The 20156-nt window shown below is 40.6% G+C and overlaps 1 protein-coding gene across 2 annotated transcripts in view; it reads left to right on the top strand.

Annotated features, from left to right (window-relative positions):
• The first annotated feature begins 390 nt into the window (after window positions 1-390).
• LOC132829900 (synaptotagmin-like protein 1) overlaps window positions 391-20156 on the top strand; it is an 84918-nt gene continuing 65152 nt past the window's right edge. The window contains exons 1-4 of one of the 2 annotated variants that reach the window (XM_060847306.1): window positions 391-501; window positions 7536-7646; window positions 8472-8859; window positions 11286-11434. In XM_060847306.1, the coding sequence (XP_060703289.1) occupies window positions 8732-8859; window positions 11286-11434 (277 nt within the window). In that variant the 5' untranslated portion in view covers window positions 391-501; window positions 7536-7646; window positions 8472-8731. The remainder of the gene's footprint in view (window positions 502-7535; window positions 7647-8471; window positions 8860-11285; window positions 11435-20156) is intronic. The other variant, XM_060847307.1, reaches the window with a different exon arrangement.

Below are 20156 nucleotides of genomic sequence, written 5' to 3'. Positions count from 1 at the left end.
AGCATCAGTCATAAATTTAAAAAAGTTTTCTTAAACAGACTTACTCAGGATTATGAAACTGAGTCAACTGAGTTGAGTTATAAGACACAAATCAATGATGACACAAAAAAATGGCAGAACTAGCTCAGAAGTACGTATGACCTATATATTCCTTTCAAAAGTACAGTGCAACTGAGTTTATAACATAAACAATGATGTGTGAAGTTATAATGTGTACAAAATAGTGAGTTAGTCTGTATATGGCTGTGCATCACAAACTGAAGTAGTCTTTAAAACTCATTCCATGTCAGACTAAACTCCGGTCCAGTTTTTTTTCTCTACACTTTGTGGTTAGATTTCCTATCAAAGGTGTCACAATATCTGACTCTGCTAATGCAAACTTAAAGCCACTCAGGCAACTTTCATAATTGCACAGCTGCTGGCTTGTTTTGGGGCCTTATTACTCTGTTGATGTTGAGGCCTTTCTTCTCATCAGTTCAGCAATTCTTCTAAATTGATCAGGTAAATGTCATTGTTAAAATAAGCATGCTTACTTGAGCTGATGCTGATCCAGTAGCGAATGTTCACTTCAGTTGGTTGAAAGCCCCCAACTGTTTCATGGGTTAAGCTGTTGATTAGGCCTTATGAAGCAATTAATGTTTATAGTTTACTGAACTCACTAGGAAAGTGCCTGGAGAGAAAAGCTTTAGCAATAAAATAGGCCAATTTGTTAGAGTTTGCATTTTATGTTAGCTGCAAAAATATTGTGTTAAGTTATAAGAATTGAGACAGTGTAGCTGTGAATTTGAAGTTGCTGAGAATCTGTTAGTGACGATGAATATGTTAGTTGAAAAAGTGTTGCTAATGCTAATAACATCAGCCATGTGTGTTCCTGTTCGTGTGAATAGACAGATGTTAATGTGTTTTTGTTTAGTGTGGGTGTATAATAACGACTGTTAAGCTAAATGCATTGCTTTGTATGCCTTAATTAGTGTAAGTAGATGTACATTAATATGTGAGGCTTACAAGTGGTTAAAAAGATAAACTTGCAATAGTCCTGGAAGATCAGAGGATTGCTCTAAGTATGAGATGGAGACGGAGACGGAGATGGAGATGGGGATGGGGTGGTGGTAAATTTAACCTGAGGGTCACCGTGCCTCAGGTAAAGACTGAGGGTGGGATCTTTGTGGTGACATATTTGTAAGGAGTATGCATGTTACTTGAAGTAAGTCTGTTCATGTATCTTAGTAAGTGGGTTCAATTGCTAATGAAAACTTTCTTATTGGGTTGTTTACCAAGTAAGGAATAATATGGAAGAAGTATGTTATATTGATATTTTGAGAATAGTAAAGCTTATAATTGTTTATAAATACAATTTTAAGTACTTGTTTAACAGAGAATAAAGTCATCTGTTGGGTAGCATGGTGACTCAGTGGTTAGCATGCTGCCTCACAGTTCCAGGGACCTGGGTTTGATTCCACACTGTCTGTGTGGGGCCCCCAATGGGTACTCAGGTTTCCTCTAACAATCCAAAGATGTGTAAGTTAGGTGGATTGGCCATGCTAAACTACAGAGCCCAGGGATGTATGGGTCAGGTGCATTAGCCAAGGGAAATGCAGGGATACAATAACAAGATGGCTCTGGGTGGGGTGCTCTTCAGAGGGTTGTGTCGACTTGTTGGGCCAAATAATCTATTTCCACACTGTAGGGATTCTATGGTTTATAAAACATAATGGGACTGATTATTACACTGACCAAAAGACCTGTTTTAAATGTAAAACACTGAGACTTATCACTTTCCCTGCTCATCTTTCCTTCAGTTCCCTAATAAGCTGTCATCTTTTAGAGTAAATATTTATCGACCCATTGCGAGTGGGAGAATGATGAGGTGGTATTAAATATGTTTTAACAAAGTAAAGTACAAAAGTTTTCTACTTTAACACCTGATTTTTTTTTTCTACAAGCTTAGCAAACAAGATTGGAAATTTATACTGAACTCTTGAAAGCCTAAAAAAATTGCTGGCAACATAATTGGACTGATTATTATGCTGACCAAAAGACCTGTTTAAATGTAAAACACCAAGAGACTCATCACTTTCCCTGCACCTCTTTTTCCTTAAGTCCCTAATGAAGACATGATTGTGTCTGCTTCCTTTACACTCTGGATTAGAGGTGCTGGAAGAGCACAGCAGTTCAGGCAGCATCCAAAGTGCAGCGAAATCGACGTTTCGGGCAAAAGCCCTTCATCAGGAATAATTTGGATGCTGCCTGACCTGCTGTGCTCTTCCAGCACCACTAATCCAGAATCTAGTTTCCAGCATCTGCAGTCATTGTTTTCACCTTGCTTCCTTTACACTGTCAAGGCTTGTATTCCAAGTTCAAACGACTTTCTACCTAAAAGGATTTTTCCTCATTCTTATTGATTCTTTTGCCAATAAACTTAAATCAGTGTCCTCTGGTTCACAACTCTCTTGCTAAAGGGTTAGTTTTATCCAATCTATTTTATAGATCCCTCATTGATTTTGAACACCTTCATCTAATCTTCTCTCCTCACTTTTCTACTCCCAAAGAAGAACAACCCCAGATTCTCTAATAGAGTCATAGAGATGTACAGCATGGAAACAGACCCTTCAGTCCAACCTGTCCACACCGTCCAGATATCCCAACTCAATCTAGTCCCACCTGCCAGTGCCTGGCCCATATCCCTCCAAACCCTTCCTATTCATATACTCATCCAAATGTCTCTTAAATGTTGCAATTGTACTAGCCTGCACTACATCCTCTGGCAGCTCATTTCCATACACGTACCACTCTCTGCGTGAAAAAGTTGCCTCTTAGGTCTCTCTTATATATTTCCCCTCTCACCCTAAACCTATGCCCTCTAGTTCTGGACTCCCTGACCCCAGGGAAAAGACTTTGCCTATTTAGCCTATCCATGTCTCTCATAATTTTGTAAACCTCTATAAGGTCACCCCTCAGCCTCCTATCCAGGTAATTGAAATCCTCCAATCCTGAAACGACTCTCAGTAATCCATTTCAACAACTCCTGTATAATCTTCTGTTCCCTTCGTAAAGTTAGGTTTTAAAATTGGATGTAACACACCTTTTTGCCAAAGCCATGTGAGGTGGTTTGGGATGGGGTCAGGAGACTGGTGAAAGAAGCATGGACTACCTCAGCTCCTCCTGGCTGCCCATTAGGATAAGCTTTAGAAACCTGTAGAGGCCCACCAAAAAGATGACATGGAAATTAAAATCTGAGAACAAGGTATTTGGGGATATAAAAACAAATTATAAGAGTTTTTGTTAGTGTGTAAAAGGAAAATAGCTGAAATATACTGATCCCTTGAGGCAGCAATAGGGGAAATGATCATGTGAATGAGGAAGTGGCAGAGACATTGAATAAATACTTTGTCTTTCCAGTAGAAGACACAATTTACGTACTAGAAATAGAAAGTAACCTAGAGCTAATAAGATGAAAGAAATTAAGATAATTAATATCAGCAGAAAGAAAATATTTGTTAGTGCATTGGAATGAGGATAATGCTTGATGATGTTAGAAGCTGTGGTGAAGTCATTTAACAAGAAAGGCTGTTGCTCTGTACTTACCTTGGTCTTCTCCAAACCAGGACTCTCTCCCACTCTTCCCAGCCATGTTTTGGAACAATTAACAGATTCATGATTACACTGTTTGACTATGTTATGAAACACCTTCTAGAGCCATCAAGCTCTAAGATGGAACTTGAATCCAAAACATCTAGCCAAGCAGTAGGTAGCTAATTTTGTGTGACAAGACCTTATGGAGAAAAAATGTGACTGACTAAAATCTGACAAATCCCTTCACCCTGATGCTCTGTATTCTAGGGTTTTATGAGGTAGTAGATGTGCAGGTTATGATTTTTCAAAAATCCTGAGATTCTAGAATGGTCCCATTGAATTGGAAGTTAGCTAGTTCAAGGGCACAGTGGCTCAGTGGTTAGCACTGCTGCCTCATAGCGCCAGGGTCCCAGGTTCGATTCCAGCCTCTGACTGTCTGTGTGGACTTTGCACATTCTCCCAGTGTCTGTGTCTGTCCTCTGGATGCTCTGGTTTCCTCCCACAGTCACAAAGATGTGCGGGTTAGGTGAATTGGCCATGCTAAATTGCCCATAGTGTTAGGTGCATAAGTCAGAGGGAAATGGGTCTGGGTGGGTTTCTCTTCAGAGGGTCAGTGTGGACTGGTTGGGGCAAAGGGCCTGTTTCCACACTGTAAGGAATTTTTTATATAAAAAAAAATCCTGTTCAAGAAAGGAGAGAGAGAAAATAGGAAACCAAGATGAATTAGTATTACATCAGTTGTCAAAAAGTACTGGAATTTATCAGTAAGGAAGTCTTAACAATTATGAAGGCCACTTTGTTTTTGGACTGAGGACTAGAATGGGAGAAGGTACTCCTTTTAAAGTTAGGAAATTGTGTAGGAAGATGTTTTGCAGTTTCAAAAACAAGTTACTGGAACACATTGTGAATTGTATGTGCGATGTTGCCTTTTTTAAATAGAGAATGAGCATTTCAGCCAGAATGGTATCACAGGTGCCTGTTAAGAGGAACTTGGGACAGACACAGTCTTTTAATAGACATTTCAATCAGGTCCCAGTTGTTGTGGGCTCAGGAGGGATCTGCATAGTTGCAACCATTTGATTGGTTCCGAGGCAGATGGTTCTAACCTCTGGTATGGATAAAACAGCAATTCTCTGGAAAGAAAACATCTATCTCTTGCTCTTTCTCTTCTGTGTGGAAAAGTGAGAGAAAATACCTGGTGGTTGACTACTTTCCCTCACCTTTGTAAATCCCTTGTTGAAAGAAAAAGAGAAAAACATATTTTCATTGGTATAGAAAGGGCAAATTTGCTACTGGGAATGTACATTTAAGAATAGTTATATTCACAACCTCATATTTATTAGCAAAGAATCAGAAACACTCCAGAATGCTGAGTGAAAACAATTCATCAAGTCTGTGATCTAGACTGGTACCAGAATTATGGACCGTCTTGAAGGACCGTCCCTTGCGAGCTTTGCATATAAATGCTCAACGCAAGGAAGTGTGAAAAGTGGTTTACCGTGTTTGTTTAAAATCCCCACAAAGACTAACCAATCCATTGGGCTCCATAATTGGTAAGACCGGTGCCGCCCATTCCACAAAATGGGCTGGTTTGAGGAATCCTTTGCTTTCCAGCCTTCTGATTTCTGCCTCCACTTGTGCCCATAATGCAAATGGCACTGATGGACCTTGACCATATCAACCTTCCTTTATGATAAGGGGGTGCCGCTGTTGGACTGGGGTAGACAAAGTTAAAAATCACACAACACCAGGTTATAGTGCAGCAGGTTTATTTGGAAGTACTAGCTTTTGGAGCACTGCTCCTTCATCAGGTCACGAGTAGGATCATATCAGTTGCTTGACACTATGAATTTATGCTGTAAATTGTGTGTCTTCTGATTCTGCCTCACTTCCTACCTGACAAAGGAGCAGTTCTCCAAAAGCTAGTTGGACTATAATCTGGTGTTGTCTGATTTTTTAACCTTTATTTACACACACAACCCTTGCCATTGATTCAGCATCCTTCAAGCCAGCTCTCAAGAGTGAACAGGATGTCTGACACTGCTATTCATATCCTTCAGCCAGGGCTCCCTGATTGAACCAGATTAACAGGGCTTCAGGGAACTCATATATTCTATGAGGTCCATAAGTTGACCTCATTACAGGGAGGCTTTTGATGGTGATTTTTCAGGAATCACTGAGTCAAGGAGAGTCCCGAGGACTAGAAAATGCCAGATTGTACCTGACAAGTCTGTTAGAATTCCCTGAGGAGGTAATGGCAAGTTCGGCATAGGACAGACATTAACTATTTGGATTTCCAGGAGGCCTTTGACAAGGTGCCACATAGGAGGTTGCACAACAAGATAAGAGCCCACATGATAAGGAGGTGCTGCTGTTGGACTGGGGTGGACAAAGTTAAAAATCACACAACACCAGGTTATAGTGCAACAGGTTTATTTGGAAGTACTAGCTTTTGGAGCACTGATGCTGTGTTTGTAGATGGCGCAATGATAGATGGAGGATCAGGTGGTGTTGAGGAAGCAGGAGACTGCAGAAAGACTTTTACAGGCTTAGGAAAGTGGGTGAAGAAGTGGCAGATGGAATACAACGTGGGAAAGTGAGAGATTACACACTTTTTGGTAGGAAGAATAAATGGCTGAGACCATTTTCTAAATATGGAAAGGCTTCAGAAATCTGAATCACAAAGAGACTTAGGACTCCCAGCTATAAAGATTCTGTTTAGGTTATCATGCAGGTTTGGTTGGCAGATAGGAAGGCAATTGCAATGTAGCATTCATTGTGAGAGGCCTAGAGTACTAGACTGCTGAGGCTGTATAAAGCTCTAATCAGACTGCATTTGGAATGTTGAGAGCAGCTTTGGATCCCATATGTAAGGAAGATTGTGTTGACCTTGGAGGAAGTTCAGGGAGGGTTCACAAGAATGATCCCAGGTATGAAGACTGTCATATGTGGAGTGGATGAGGATTCGATCGTGTTTAGAAGGATGAGGGGGAATCTCATTGAAGTTTACAGAATATTTCAGGATGGCAGCTGGTGACTAAAGATCTGCTGGAGTCAACATCCGTATTCAGAGAGGCCTGGATAGAGTGGACATGGAGAAAATGCAGCCAGTTTTTCTATAACATGATGGTTGTATTCTTGTACAATCCCATGTCATAGAAAAAGTGCACTTTAGAAAGAGCACTTAAAATGCTGGCGATGTAATCGAGTTACAGCCAACATATGTCTTGAGATACAACAGCCCCAATCCATCAATTGCGTTACAGCAAATTCACATTGATGACACTTGTGTTATAGCACAACAACCTATGTTTCTAATAGTAGGAGAGACTAGAACCTGAGAGCATAGCCTCAAAGCGAAGGGACAGTCCTTTAGAATTTCTTTAGTCAGAGAGTGGTGAATCTGTGGAACTCATTGCCACAGAAGGCTGTAGATCAAGACATTCAGTGTATTTAAGACAGAGATAGATAGGTTCTTTATTAAGGGGATCAAAGGTTATGAGGAGAGGGCAGGAGAATGGGGTAGAAAAACCTATCAGCTATAATCGAATGGCAGAGCAGACTTGATGGGCCGAACGACCTAATTCTGCTCCTATACTTTATGCTCTTGTGTCTCCTTTTTTTTAAGCCTGTTATCTCTGGAATTTGCATTATTTTTGGAAAGTTTATGTGTGCAGAAACTGTACCCACAGGCATTTGGAAGGTGGGATATGGGGGTTTGGAAAATGCACTGTTGGCAGCAACCTCTCTATAAAATGCTTGAAAAATACATCCAGGAGAGTTTCCTTTCAGGCCCTACAAACCTCCCACTTCCCAACCGCCTCATGACATTTCTTGCTGATGCTGAAATTATTTCCCCTGTCTCTGATGTGGTAACAGTTAAATATTGATCTCAACAACTGTGATGGTTCTTGGATTCCTGGTTAATCCTGATCCCTGTGTTTTGTCCATATCCAATGCAGTGTAAAGGTGATTCATGAAATCAAACTGGTATTGTTGAGAAGACTGCAACAATTTTTGTCGCTAAGTCACTGTTGTGTCAGATGTAGGAGAGGAGCATCAAGAGTAATAAGGTAACAAATCCAACACCTTGAGGCTTACATTTTCTTGTACATTGAGATTAAAGATCTATTTAAGATGACTAATGGTTTGGAAAGATAAATGGAGGAGAAATTATTTTCTCAAGTCAGGGAATAAGGAGGCATAATCTTAAAATAAGAGCCAGACTCTTATAAGGCTCCAAGTATGACGAAAGGCCAGTCAGTCATAGTGCTGTACAGCACAGAAACAGACCCTTCAAATCAGCGTGGACAAGTTGGACTGATACCTTAAATTAGTCTAGTCCCATTTGCCAGCACTTGGCCCATATCCCTCTAAACCCTTCCTATTCATATACCCATCCAGATGCCTTTTAAATGTTGTAATTGTGTCAGCCTCCACCACTTCTGGCAGCTCATTCCATACACCACCATTTGTGTGAAAGAGTTGCCCCATAGGTCTCTTTTAAATCTTTCTCCTCCCACGCTAAATCTATGCCCTCTAGTTCTAGACTCTTTCCCCCCGCCCAAGGGAAAAGACTTAGGATAAATAGACAATCTACACCCCTCATGATTTTATACACCTCTCAGCCCTCAGTCTTTTACGCTCCACGGAAAACAGCCAGCATCATGATCTGCACTATGGCAGCAGTATTTGGAGCTTAGCATTGGTAGAACAAGGAACCCTGCAGTGAAGGTGCAAAGGGCTGAAACCAGGTCATTTTGAATATACATAGTGTCTACTCTTCCTCAGTTGAAGTATGCAGATTACTATTGTTTAATGCTATAGAACCAATATGCAAAATTTAACAAAAATTGGTGATTTGCATTAAAATCAGTCAATTTTATGTTTGTTTGCAGTGACCTTTTGTCAGGACCAATGCAGAAAAATAAATTGGGACATAATGGAAGATTTGGAACTTGCATTCCTCAAATTTAGATAGTATTGGGCTCTTTAAGAATGGATATTGCTGCATTGCTAATCCTGTGAAGATCAGAGTTTACAAGACTGAAAATTGCTCAGCTGTTCAGGAAGGCACTAAAGTATTTTCACCACCAAGTCTAGCTGATGTTTGCTGCTGATTTCTCTTGAAGAATTACCTGGCACTGGACATCTTGCCATGGAGTTAAATTTCAACGTAGAGGACCTGATTGATTTGAGTTTCCTAACCGATGAGGAGCTAGACATGATTGTACATGTCCTTTCTCGAGACGCCGAGCTCCGTTTATTGGAGGACCAACGGATCAAGTAAGCAGAAGGAAATTTTACATTTAATTCTTACAATTAGACCTGAATAATCATTTCACATTTCCAGTTGTTACAGTTGATGACATTTTTTCCTGTGCAATTTTGTGTTAGTCTTTAATGTTAACTGTGAAGTAAAAGATTTACAATGAATTAATTAACTTTAGCAGTAAGGTTAGTGTAATAACACAAGTAACTTCTGGAATAATTAAATGTGATATTTTCCTTGAAGTTTGGGGCCATTTATGCCTGAATGTAACATAGCTTCCTGAATGTCTACCATTTTAGAAACTTTTCACTGACTTGGGAATTACTAAACTTTACCACCAATTGCTAAGAGGCTGTTGCAATGATGAGATATCTTAAGCAACCAACCACAATATTTTGCGGAGTACAACAAAAGAAGTAGTCAAGTCCAAGTGATAAACAGGCCACAGCAATGCTCTAGATGCTGGAGATCTGAAATGAAAACAGCAAATGCTGGAGAAACTCAGCATGTCTGATGGTATCTGTGGAGAGAGAAGTCAAGTTAACAGAGAAATAGATCCACTTCTGAAGAAAAGTTGTATTGGATTTGAAACATAACTCCACTTCTCTCTCCATATGTACTGCCAGACCTGCTGATGAACAGGACATTCTGACAAGCATCTGTGATGACTTATGAATATTCAATTATCAGTCATTACCAAGTGTTAACTTTGTCTCATTAGCAAGCGAGGCAAGTGAACCATTAACAAGCTACAACCATAATCAGTTACCACGTGAGAATTAACACCAGTTATGAAACCAGAAGCCAAGTACTGAAAATTTTCAAGATGTTTTCTGCTAGGGTGTCAGTGCCTCTACAGTACAGGGAGTGGGTCACAGTCAATCCTGTCATTTCATAGCATTCAATCTGGAGTTTGAGCTAATACAGTTTGGGAGATGTGCAGCCACCTGTCAGGGGTCTGGGCACTTCATGTCCTGGAGCAGTTAGGTTGTTGAAGAGATGGGCCATGGTCAGCCCACTGGCTCTGTCCACAGAAACTAATGGGAAATAGGATTGGGATTTGCCTTAATGAATCTTTGTGAAATTGGATTTCTTGATCTCATTCCTGGAAGGTCTGGCTCTCATTCTAAGGTGAGAATCCATTTTCCTGTATTCCTACCCAATTGCACCTCTAATTTTAAACTCCCACCAAATCACCCTCCAATCCTTTGTTCTCAAGGGAACACAAGCCACATTTAAAAGGATAATATATCCCTTTGAAATGAAGTGCTCAGAACTGAACATGATGCTCTAAGTAGGATATAACAATAACTTTATACAACATTAAAATCATTTTTATCCCTTTTGAGATAAAAGTCAATATCTATTAGTCTTTCTAATTAGTATGTAAGTTAGCTTGCTGAGCTTGAAGGTTTGTTTTCAGGCACTTTGCCACATAACCTCATCAGTGAGAGTCTCTGATGAAGTCTTTCTCATTGTTTCATATTGTTCATTATCTTTGTCATTCCTGTTCTTGAATCCCTATATTTTAATGTTCTCCCATAATTCCTTGTCTCCATTATTTAGAAAATACTCTGATTTTTTGTGGGCGGCACGGTGGTACAGTGGTTAGCACTGCTGCCTCACAGCGCCTGTAGACCTGGGTTCAATTCCCGACTCAGGCGACTCACTGTGTGGAGTTTGCACGTTCTCCCCGTGTCTGCGTGGGTTTCCTCCGGGTGCTCCGGTTTCCGCCCACAGTCCAAAAATGTGCGGGTCAGGTGAATTGGCCATGCTAAATTGCCCCTAGTAAGGGGTAAGTGTAGGGGTATGGGTGGGTTGGGTTTCGGCGGGTCGGTGTGGACTTGTTGGGCCGAAGGGCCTGTTTCCACACTGTAAGTCTAATCTAATCTAATCTTTCTCAAGTTCAAAGTGGATGATCTCATGTTTTCAACATTGAATGCCTTTAATACCCATTAATTTAATCTGTCTATGACTTTTTTGAAATTTCCAGCTCCATACATTAAACCTGGTTTTCCTCCCAACTTTGAGTCATAAGATTTAAGCTTGAAATTTTCAACAAGCTGCTACAGGTCCCATACCACTGGGACTATTGCAGAAAACTTGTTTATTCATAACTGGAGTGACTGCCATATCTCTAGCAACTGTGAGGGAATTCCAAAATTGCAGGCACAATTTAGCATCTAATTAAACTAATTAAGGTACTATTATTAGTTTTTGGGTTGGATTCCAAAATTAATAGAAGTACTGTATTTTGTACAGTGAATTGCTAGAATTTGAAGCCTTAATGCAGAATTTCCCCCATTTTCTAAATCTTTTACAGAGCTTTAGGTCAGTGATCATGAATCTTAATTCATGAGATATTATTGGTACATAAGTGCTCCTTCTTACATTTAATTTGTGTTACTGCTCCTAAATGTTTCTCTTGTGAATTTTGCAGGAAGTTGCAACAATCTGTTCTTAATCCTGAACAATTAAAAATTGCAACAGGTGATTGGTTTAAGGAAGTCAGAGCAAAGCGACACACAGACAAAAAATTTGGATCGGATATTGTACGTGCCTCTATTCGTAAGAAGAAAAGAACAAAAGGTAAATCTGAAAGGTAAACTGTTTCTATTGGAGCAGAAAAAAACTAAGAGGAGATCTATTGGAGGATTTTAAAGTTAGGAACAGTTGTGACAGAATAATTAGGAAAGGTTATTTTGAAGGATCTTCAATTTCTTCATGTCCTTTTGCAAATTTCCACACCCGTAAGAGTAAGGGGAGGGGTTAGAAAAAAATGGTTTTGCACAGAAGCTAATTGGTGTTTGGAATGTTTTGTCACAGGAAGAGATTGGAGAAGAGATTGGTATAGCTTTCAGGGTAAAACTGGATATGTGGTTGTAAAAACAATGTTTTCATTTTACTACTATTTTATGGACTGAAACAAGAAAATAAAAGTCCAGGATTGTTTAAGGACTTTTGGTTAGGGATAAATAGTGGCTGTACCAAGGGGGACAATATTTCTGGGAGATCATCCAGTGAAGTTATATGGGTGGAACTGAGGAAAAAAAGAAAAGGGTGATCACATTGTTGGGATTGTCCTATAGGCTCCCCCAATTGTCAACAGGAAATTGAAAAGCAAATATGTAAGATGATCTCCAATATCTGTAAGAATAATAAGGTTGTAATGGTAGGAGATTTCACCTTTCCAAACTTGGACTGGGACTGACATCATGTTAAGGGCTTCGATGATTGTGTTAGGTGTGTACAAGAAAAGTTTCTTATTGAATATATGAATGTACCGACTTGAGAAAGACCAGTACTTGACCTTTTGTTGGGAAATAAGGCAGGGCAAGTGACTGAAGTGTCAGTGGGGGAGAACTTTGGGGCAAGTGATCATAATTCTGTTAGGTTTAAAATAGTTACGAAAATCGGTAGAGGTATTCAAAAAGTTAAAGTTCTAAATTGAAGTAAAGTCAATTTTGACAATATGAGACAGGAACTTTTAAAAGTTGTTTGGGGGAGGCTATTTATAGATAAAGGAATGGTTGGGAAGTGGGAGGCCTTTAAAGAGATAACAAGAGTCCAGAGACAATATGTCCCTGTTAGTTTGAAGGAAAAGGCTCGTGGGTGTCGAGAATACTGGATGACTAGGGAAATTGAGGCTCTGGGCAATAAAAAGAAGGAGGCATCTATCAGGTAAGATGAAGGTTTCGACAACTGGAATTGAGTGAATCCCTAGAGGAGTACAGGGCATTAGGAATATACTTAAGAAGGAAATTTGGAGGGCAATAAAAAGACATGAGATAACTTTGGCAAATAGAGTTAAGCAGAATGCAGAGATTCTACAAGTGCATTAAGGGCAAAAGATTATCTAGGGAGAGAGTAGAGTCCCTTAAATTAATATGGCCATCTATCTGTGGAACCATAAGATATAGGTGAGATGTTAAACAGTATTTACCGTCCAGAAGGTCATGGAAGCGAGGCAACTTGGGGAAATAAATAGTGATGTCTTGAAAATAGTTCATATTACAGAAGAGGAGATGCTGGGGGGTCTTAAAATGCATGAAGATAGATAAATACCAGGGACCTGATCATGTGTTTTTGAGAATTTTGCAGAAAATTGACTTGAAGGTAGGAGACAGAGGGTGATAGTAGTGAGTTGCTTTTTGGACTGGAGGCCAGTGGTGTGCTACAGGGATCGGTGCTGGGTCCACTACTTTTCATCATTTCATATAAAATGATTTGAATATGAATATGGGAGGAATGGTTCATAAGTTTGCAGATGACACCAAAATACGTGTGTAGTGGACAGTGAAGATTATCTTAGAGTACAATAGATCTTGGTCAGGTGAGCCAATAAGCTAGGGAGCAGAAGGTGGACTTCATGTAAATAAAGTAAAGTGAGGTGAGGTGTTGAATTTTTGTAAGACAAACCAAGGCAGGACTTATATAGTTAATGAGCAGGGTCCTGCAGAGTGTTACTGAACAGAGACCTAGGGGTGCAGGTGCATAATTCCTTGAAAATGGAGTCGCATGTATACAGGGTGGTGAAGGCAGCGTTTGGAACAGTTGTTTTCATTGGTCAGTACATTAAATATAGAAGTTGGGACATAATGTTGCTGCTATACAGGATATTGGTACGGCTAGAATATTCTTTACGATTCTGGTTGCCCTTTTATAGGAAGGTTGTTAAACTTGAGGGTTCAGATAAGATTTACAAGAATGTTGGAGGTTTTGAGTTACAGGGAGAGGCTGAATAGGCTGGAACTTTATTTCCCTGGAAATAGTAGGCTGAAATTATAGTGAAATGATAGAAGTTTATAAAATCAGAGCAGTATGGATAGCGTAAATTGTCAAGGTCTTTTTCCTTGGGTGGGGGTCCAAAATTAAATGGCATAGGTTTAAGGTGAGAGGAGAAAGATTTAAAAGGCTCTGAGGGTTAACTTTTTCATGCAGGGGGTAGTATGTGTATGGAACAACTGCCAGAGTGATGAAAGCAGGTATATTTACAACATTTAAGACATCTGGATGGATATATGAATAAGAAGGGTTTAGAGAGATATGCTGGCAAATGGGATGAGATCAGATTGGGATGTCTGATCAGTGTGGACAAGTTGGACCAAAGGATCTATTTCCATGCTGTGTAATTCTGATTCTGACTGCAGCAATTTTAAATTGCGAGTAACATGATACTCTAAGTGATGTTTATACAGCATAGAATTGTGTTGAATAATGATCGAAAATAGCCTCTTTATTGAGCATCAGCAGTAGCATAGTTCAAGGTAGCAATGGAATCTGAAGTAGTGTTTACAGTAGCCTCTTTTTATACACAGTTCTTCCATACATTTAGCATTATGGTGTTACTTAAATGTATCTACTGTACACTGTTTTGTGTGATATCTGTTCCTGGGAAGCAGGAGATAGTTTTAAGCACTTGTTAAATGCTGGCTGTTACTTCCGATAAGATTAGAATATCTGTCCAGTCTAACCTTGCATAATTAAGAGATATTAGTCCTTTTGTCTTTAAAGTCAGTAATGTTAGTAGAAATACTAGACCTGTATGATCTAAATAACTTATCAATTAAACATATATCCTCTATAATTTTATTCAGTACATAGAGCTGGTCATGAGATTTCATTGCCGGTTTTGACATTAATTCATGACGTTTCATGTAAGTGCTGTTTTGACAGTAAGTTTCATAAACGGGGTAATGGCCTAATTATGATATTTTTAAAAGGTACATATCATTGGAGGAAACTCTTTGATGTTCTGCACTCTATTCAGATCCCGAGAGACTGTTATTAAGGGCTAACTAATATTATTATAATCTTTTCATAGTTTTGAGTGAGTTATGGAGACATGATGGTAGAGTAGCATTGTTCTGAATAGGTTATATTAACACTTTTTTGATTAGATTAGATTACTTACAGTGTGGAAACAGGCCCTTCGGCCCAACAAGTCCACACCGACCCGCCGAAGCGCAACCCACCCATACCCCTACATTTACCCCTTACCTAACACTATGGGCAATTTAGCATGGCCAATTCACCTGACCCGCACATCTTTGGATTGTGGGAGGAAACCGGAGCACCCGGAGGAAACCCACGCAGACACGGGGAGAACGTGCAAACTCCACACAGTCAGTCGCCTGAGTCAGGAATTGAACCCGGGTCTCAGGCGCTGTGAGGCAGCAGTGCTCACCACTGTGCCACCGTGCCGCCCACTTCTTCAGGGGTAGCCTGTGATACAGAGACAGGTCTAAACACTGCTTATAGCATGTGGCCAATAGGAATTGAAAGGTATAAAGATGCAGAAGGGATGTTTTACTTTAGTTTGTCTTGTATTAGTAAAATGTATTCCAAAAGCATGAAGGGAAACACAATATAGTAAACATAGTGTGCTTGTGAATGATTTGGTGAAGCAAATACAATATCTCACAGACAGCTACTGATTCAAATAGCACTGGGAGGAGGTTTACAGAAAAACTTGATCCAGGATGTGTCCAAATGGCAATTCACTCAGCAACATGTGGCTGATTGATAACTGGTCGCTAATCCACAGACCAATGACAAAGGCCTTCTGGCGGCCAATCCTCTGGCTCCCAGTTAGCTGAACAGCTTGCACCTACGAATGCCGTGAAAAGCAATGAGATCTCCACCATCTCAAGAGCTGTCTGCAGGAAAAAAAAACGTTCAAGCATAAAGAGAAACAATTTGAGTTTGTTAAAATTAGTAAATCTGAGACCATTTTGTAAAAGTAAACCTGTGCCTTCTGCAGACAAATGAAAACATCCAGAAAAGGAAGATTTAAGAAAAGGTTTCCTTATCAACGCAAGTATGTGGGTGGCATGGTGGCACAGCGGTTAGCACTGATGCCTCACAGCGCCAGAGACCCGGGTTCATTTCCTGCCTCAGGCAACTGTCTGTGTGGAGTTTGCACATTCTCCCCGTGTCTGCGTGGGTTTCCTTCAGGTGTTCCGGTTTCCTCCCACAATCCAAAAATGTGCAGGTTAGGTGAATTGGCCAAGCTAAATTACCCGTAGTGTTAGGTGAAGGGGTAAATGTAGGGGACTGGTCTGGGTGGGTTATGCTTCGATGGGTCGGTGTGGATTTGTTGGGCCGAAGGGCCTGTTTCCACACTGTATGTAATTTAATCTCATCTCGGCAAATCATGAGAACAGCAATAGTAACTGCATTCTCAGTTCTTGCTCTATCCATAATATCTATTTTTTTTTACCCCGTATTTGACCGTATGTGTACAGGAGTTATTTAAAAGGGATTAGAATATGGCAAAGGTTAAGTTGCCATAGTCCTGCAGCGTTGCTCTGTCCTTAGAGATGACTGGTGAATTTAAACAGAAGGTCATCACACCTCAGGCATGAGCATGGTTGTGAAAGCAGGACATTCATAGTTACCTCAGCTGGTGTGGGATTTGAACCTGCACTGCTGGTGTCACTATGTTGCAAACCAGCTGTCCAACAACCTGAGCTGACTGACCCCATCATGTGGAGTTAGATACTGATGGTTTATAATTATTTACCTGGAGCGAGATTCTATTTGTATGTAATTAATAGTCATTCTTATTCCGTGCAGAAGCTGTCTGTTATCCTGGGAATGATAGTCAAATTCTGTGTACTTTTAAAAATATTTATGTTCTTGATTACTCTGGGTATAGCAAGCCTTGATTTTTAGCACAACTACTCCAATGAGATGTAACATATTGATAAGTATTCATCAGCAACAAAATTAGTTTTGGGTTGTTCCTTTCGAAAAGTCAGCTCAGACACAACTGGTCAGACTTTTTTTGTTTGTTCCTTCTTGGGATATGGGCTTCACTGGTTGGGCTAGCATATATTGTTCATTCCTTGTTGTTTAGAAGGTGATGGTGGATTGCTTTCTTGAATCAGAGCAGTCCAAGCTCTATAGGTAGACCCAAAATGCCATTAAAGAGGGAATGCTAGGATTCTGAACCAGCAACTGTGAAGGAATGGTGAGTAACTTGGGGGTGAACTTGCAGGTGGTGGTCTTCCCATGTATCTGCTGACCTTGTCCTTCTAGATAGTACTTCCAAACACCCAAATCCTATCAAAGGGTTTTTGGTGAGTTTCTGCAGTCATCTTGTTGATTGATTGTACACACTGCTGCAACTGGACATCTGTGCAAGAGGGAGTAGATGTTTGTGTTGCCAATCAAGTGGGCAACTTTTTCTTGAATGGTGTCAAGCTTCTTTTGTTGTTGCAACTGCACCCATCCAGGCAAGTGAGGAGTGTTCCTTCACACTCATGACTTGTACTTTGTAGGTGGTAGACAGGTTTTAAAGAGTCAGGAGGTGAGTTACTCCTGCAGTTTTCTAGCTCTTGTAGCCACTGAATTGACATTACGTCTACGTCTAGTTAAATTTATGGACAATAAATTTAGGCCAGGAGTAGGCCATTCTGCCCTTCAAGCCTGCTGATCATCCTTAATCAGTATCCTGTTCCTGCCTTATCTCCATAACCATTGATTCCATTATCCTTGAGAGATCTATCCAACTCTTTCTTAAATGAATCCAGAGACTGGGCCTCCACTGCCCTCTGGGGCAGAGTGTTCCACACAGGCACCACTCTCTGGGTGAAGAAGTTTCTCCTCATCTCTGTCCTAAATGGTCTACCCATATTTTTAAACTGTGTCCTCTGGTTCGGCACTCACCCATCAGCGGAAACATGTTTCCTGCCTCCAGAGGGCCCAATCCTTTAATAATCTTATGTCTCAATCAGATCCCCTCTCAGGCTTCTAAACTCAAGGGTATACAAGCCCAGTCGCCCCAGTCTTTCAGTGTAAGGTAGTCTCTCCATTCCAGGAATTGACCTCGTGAACCTACGTTGCACTCCCTCAATAGCCAGAATGTCTTTCCTCAAATTTGGAGACTAGAACTGCACACAATACTCCAGGTGTGGTCTCACCAGGGCCCTGCCCAGCTGCAGAAGAACCTCTTTGCTTCTATACTCAATCCCTCTTGTTATGAAGGCCAGCATGCTATTAGCCTTCTTCACTACCTGCTGTACCTGCATGCTTACCTTCATTGACTGGTGTACAAGAACACCCAGATCTCTCTGTACTGCCCCTTTACCTAAATTGATTCCATTTAGGTAGTAATCTGCCTTCCTGTTCTTGCCACCAAAATGGATAACCATACATTTATACACATTAAACTGCATCTGCCATGCATCTGACCACTCACCTAACCTGTCCAGGTCACCCTGTAATCTCCTAACATCCTCACCACATTTCACCCTGCCATCCAGCTTAGTATCATCAGCAAATTTGCTAATGTTATTACTAATACCATCTTCTATATTGTAAAAAGCTGCGATCCCAACACTGATCCCTGCGGTACCCCACTAGTCACTGCCTGCCATTCCAAAATGGACCCGTTTATCACCACTTTGTTTCCTGTCAGCCAACCAACTTTCAATCCAAGTTAGTACTTTGCCCCCAAATTTTGCTCACTAACCTCCTATGTGGGACTTTATCAAAAGCTTTCTGAAAGTCCAGGTACACTACATCTACTGGATCTCCCTCGTCCATCTTCAGATTTACATCCTCAAAAATTCCAGAAGATTAATCAAGCATAATTACCATTCATAAATCCATGCTGACTCTAACCTATCCTGTTACTACTATCCAGATGTGTCGTAATTTCATCCTTTATAATAGACTCCAGCATCTTTCCCACAACTGAAGTCAGACTAACTGGTCTATAATTTCCTGCCTTCTCTCTCCCACCGTTCTTAAAAAATGGTACAACATTAGCCACCCTCCAATCAGCAGGAACCGATCCCGAATCAATCGAACTCTGGTAAATAATCACCAACACGTCCACGATTTCTCGAGCCACCTCCTTCAGTACCCTGGGATGTAGACCATCAAGCCCCGGGGACTTATCAACCTTCAGACCTAACAGTCTCTCCAACATCAATTCCTGGCAAATATAAATTCCCGTAAGTTCAGGTCCTTCAGCCACTGTTACCTTACGGAGATTGCTTGTGTCTTCCCCAGAGAACACAGATCTGAAGTACCAATTCAATTCTTCTGTCATTTCTTTGTTCCCCGTAATATAGTCCCCTGTTTCTGTCTTCAAGGGCCCAATTTTAGTCTTAACCATTTTTTTGCCTTTCACATACCTAAAAAAGCTTTTACTATCTTCTTTTATATTTTTGGCCAGTTTACCTTCATACCTCATTTTTTCTCTGCGTATTTCCTTCTTAGTAATCCTCTGTTGTTCTTTAAAAGCTTCCCAGTCCTCTATTTTCCCACTTATCTTTGCTATGTTATACTTTTTCTCTTTTAACTTTATGTTTCTTAACTTCCCTCGTCAGCCACAACCACTTTCTTCCTTTTTGGAATGAACTGATCCTGCATCTTCTGCATTATACACAGAAATATCTGCCATTGTTCCTCCATTGTCATCCCTGCTAAGGTATTGCACCATTGAACTTTGGCCAGCTCCTCCCTCATAGCTCCATAGTTCTCTTTATTCAACAGAAATATTGTCACTTCCGATTGTACACTCTCCCTCTCAAAATGCAGGTTGAAGCTTCTTGTATTATGGTCACTACTTCCCAATGGCTCCTTCATTCGAGGTCCCTGATCAATTCTGGTTCGTTGCACAATACCAGATCCAGAATTGCCTTCTCCCTGCTAGGCTCCAGCACCAGCTGTTCTAAGAATCCATCTTGGAGACACTCCACAAAGTCTCTTTCTTGAGGTCCAATAGCATCCTGATTCTCCCAGTCTACCTGCATGTTGAAATCCCCCATAACAACTGTAGTAACATCTTTGCAACAGGCCAATTTCAGCTCCTGATTCAACTTACATCCGACATCCAGACTGCTATTTGGGGGCCTGTAGATAACTCCCGAGAGGGTCTTTCTACCCTTAGAATTTCTCAGCTCTATCCATACTGACTCTACATTCCTTGATTCTAGGTCTCCCCACGCAAGGGACTGAATATCATCCCTTCCCAACATGGCCACCCCACCCCCTCTGCCTGTCAGTCTGTCCTTATGATAGCAGGGGTAGCCTTGAATATTCATTTACCAGGCCCTGTCCACTTGAAGCCACGTCTCAGTTATCCCCACAATATCATATCTGCCAATTTCTAAAAGAGCCTCAAGCTCATCCATCTTATTTCTCATGCTTCGTGCATTCATATATAGTATTTTTAATTTGTTACTGCCCTCACCCTTCCCATCAACTCCTATTTCACTCAACTTTACAGCATGATCCCTTTTTGAGTTTTCTGCTTCATTGATACAGTTGTCTTTCTTGACTTCCCTTGTTCTAA

Source organism: Hemiscyllium ocellatum, chromosome 30 (assembly GCF_020745735.1).
Source record: "Hemiscyllium ocellatum isolate sHemOce1 chromosome 30, sHemOce1.pat.X.cur, whole genome shotgun sequence".
NCBI classification, from domain to species: domain Eukaryota; kingdom Metazoa; phylum Chordata; class Chondrichthyes; order Orectolobiformes; family Hemiscylliidae; genus Hemiscyllium; species Hemiscyllium ocellatum.
The sequence above is the reverse complement of the archived record's forward strand: the minus strand, read 5'-3'. Positions and strand labels throughout refer to the sequence as shown.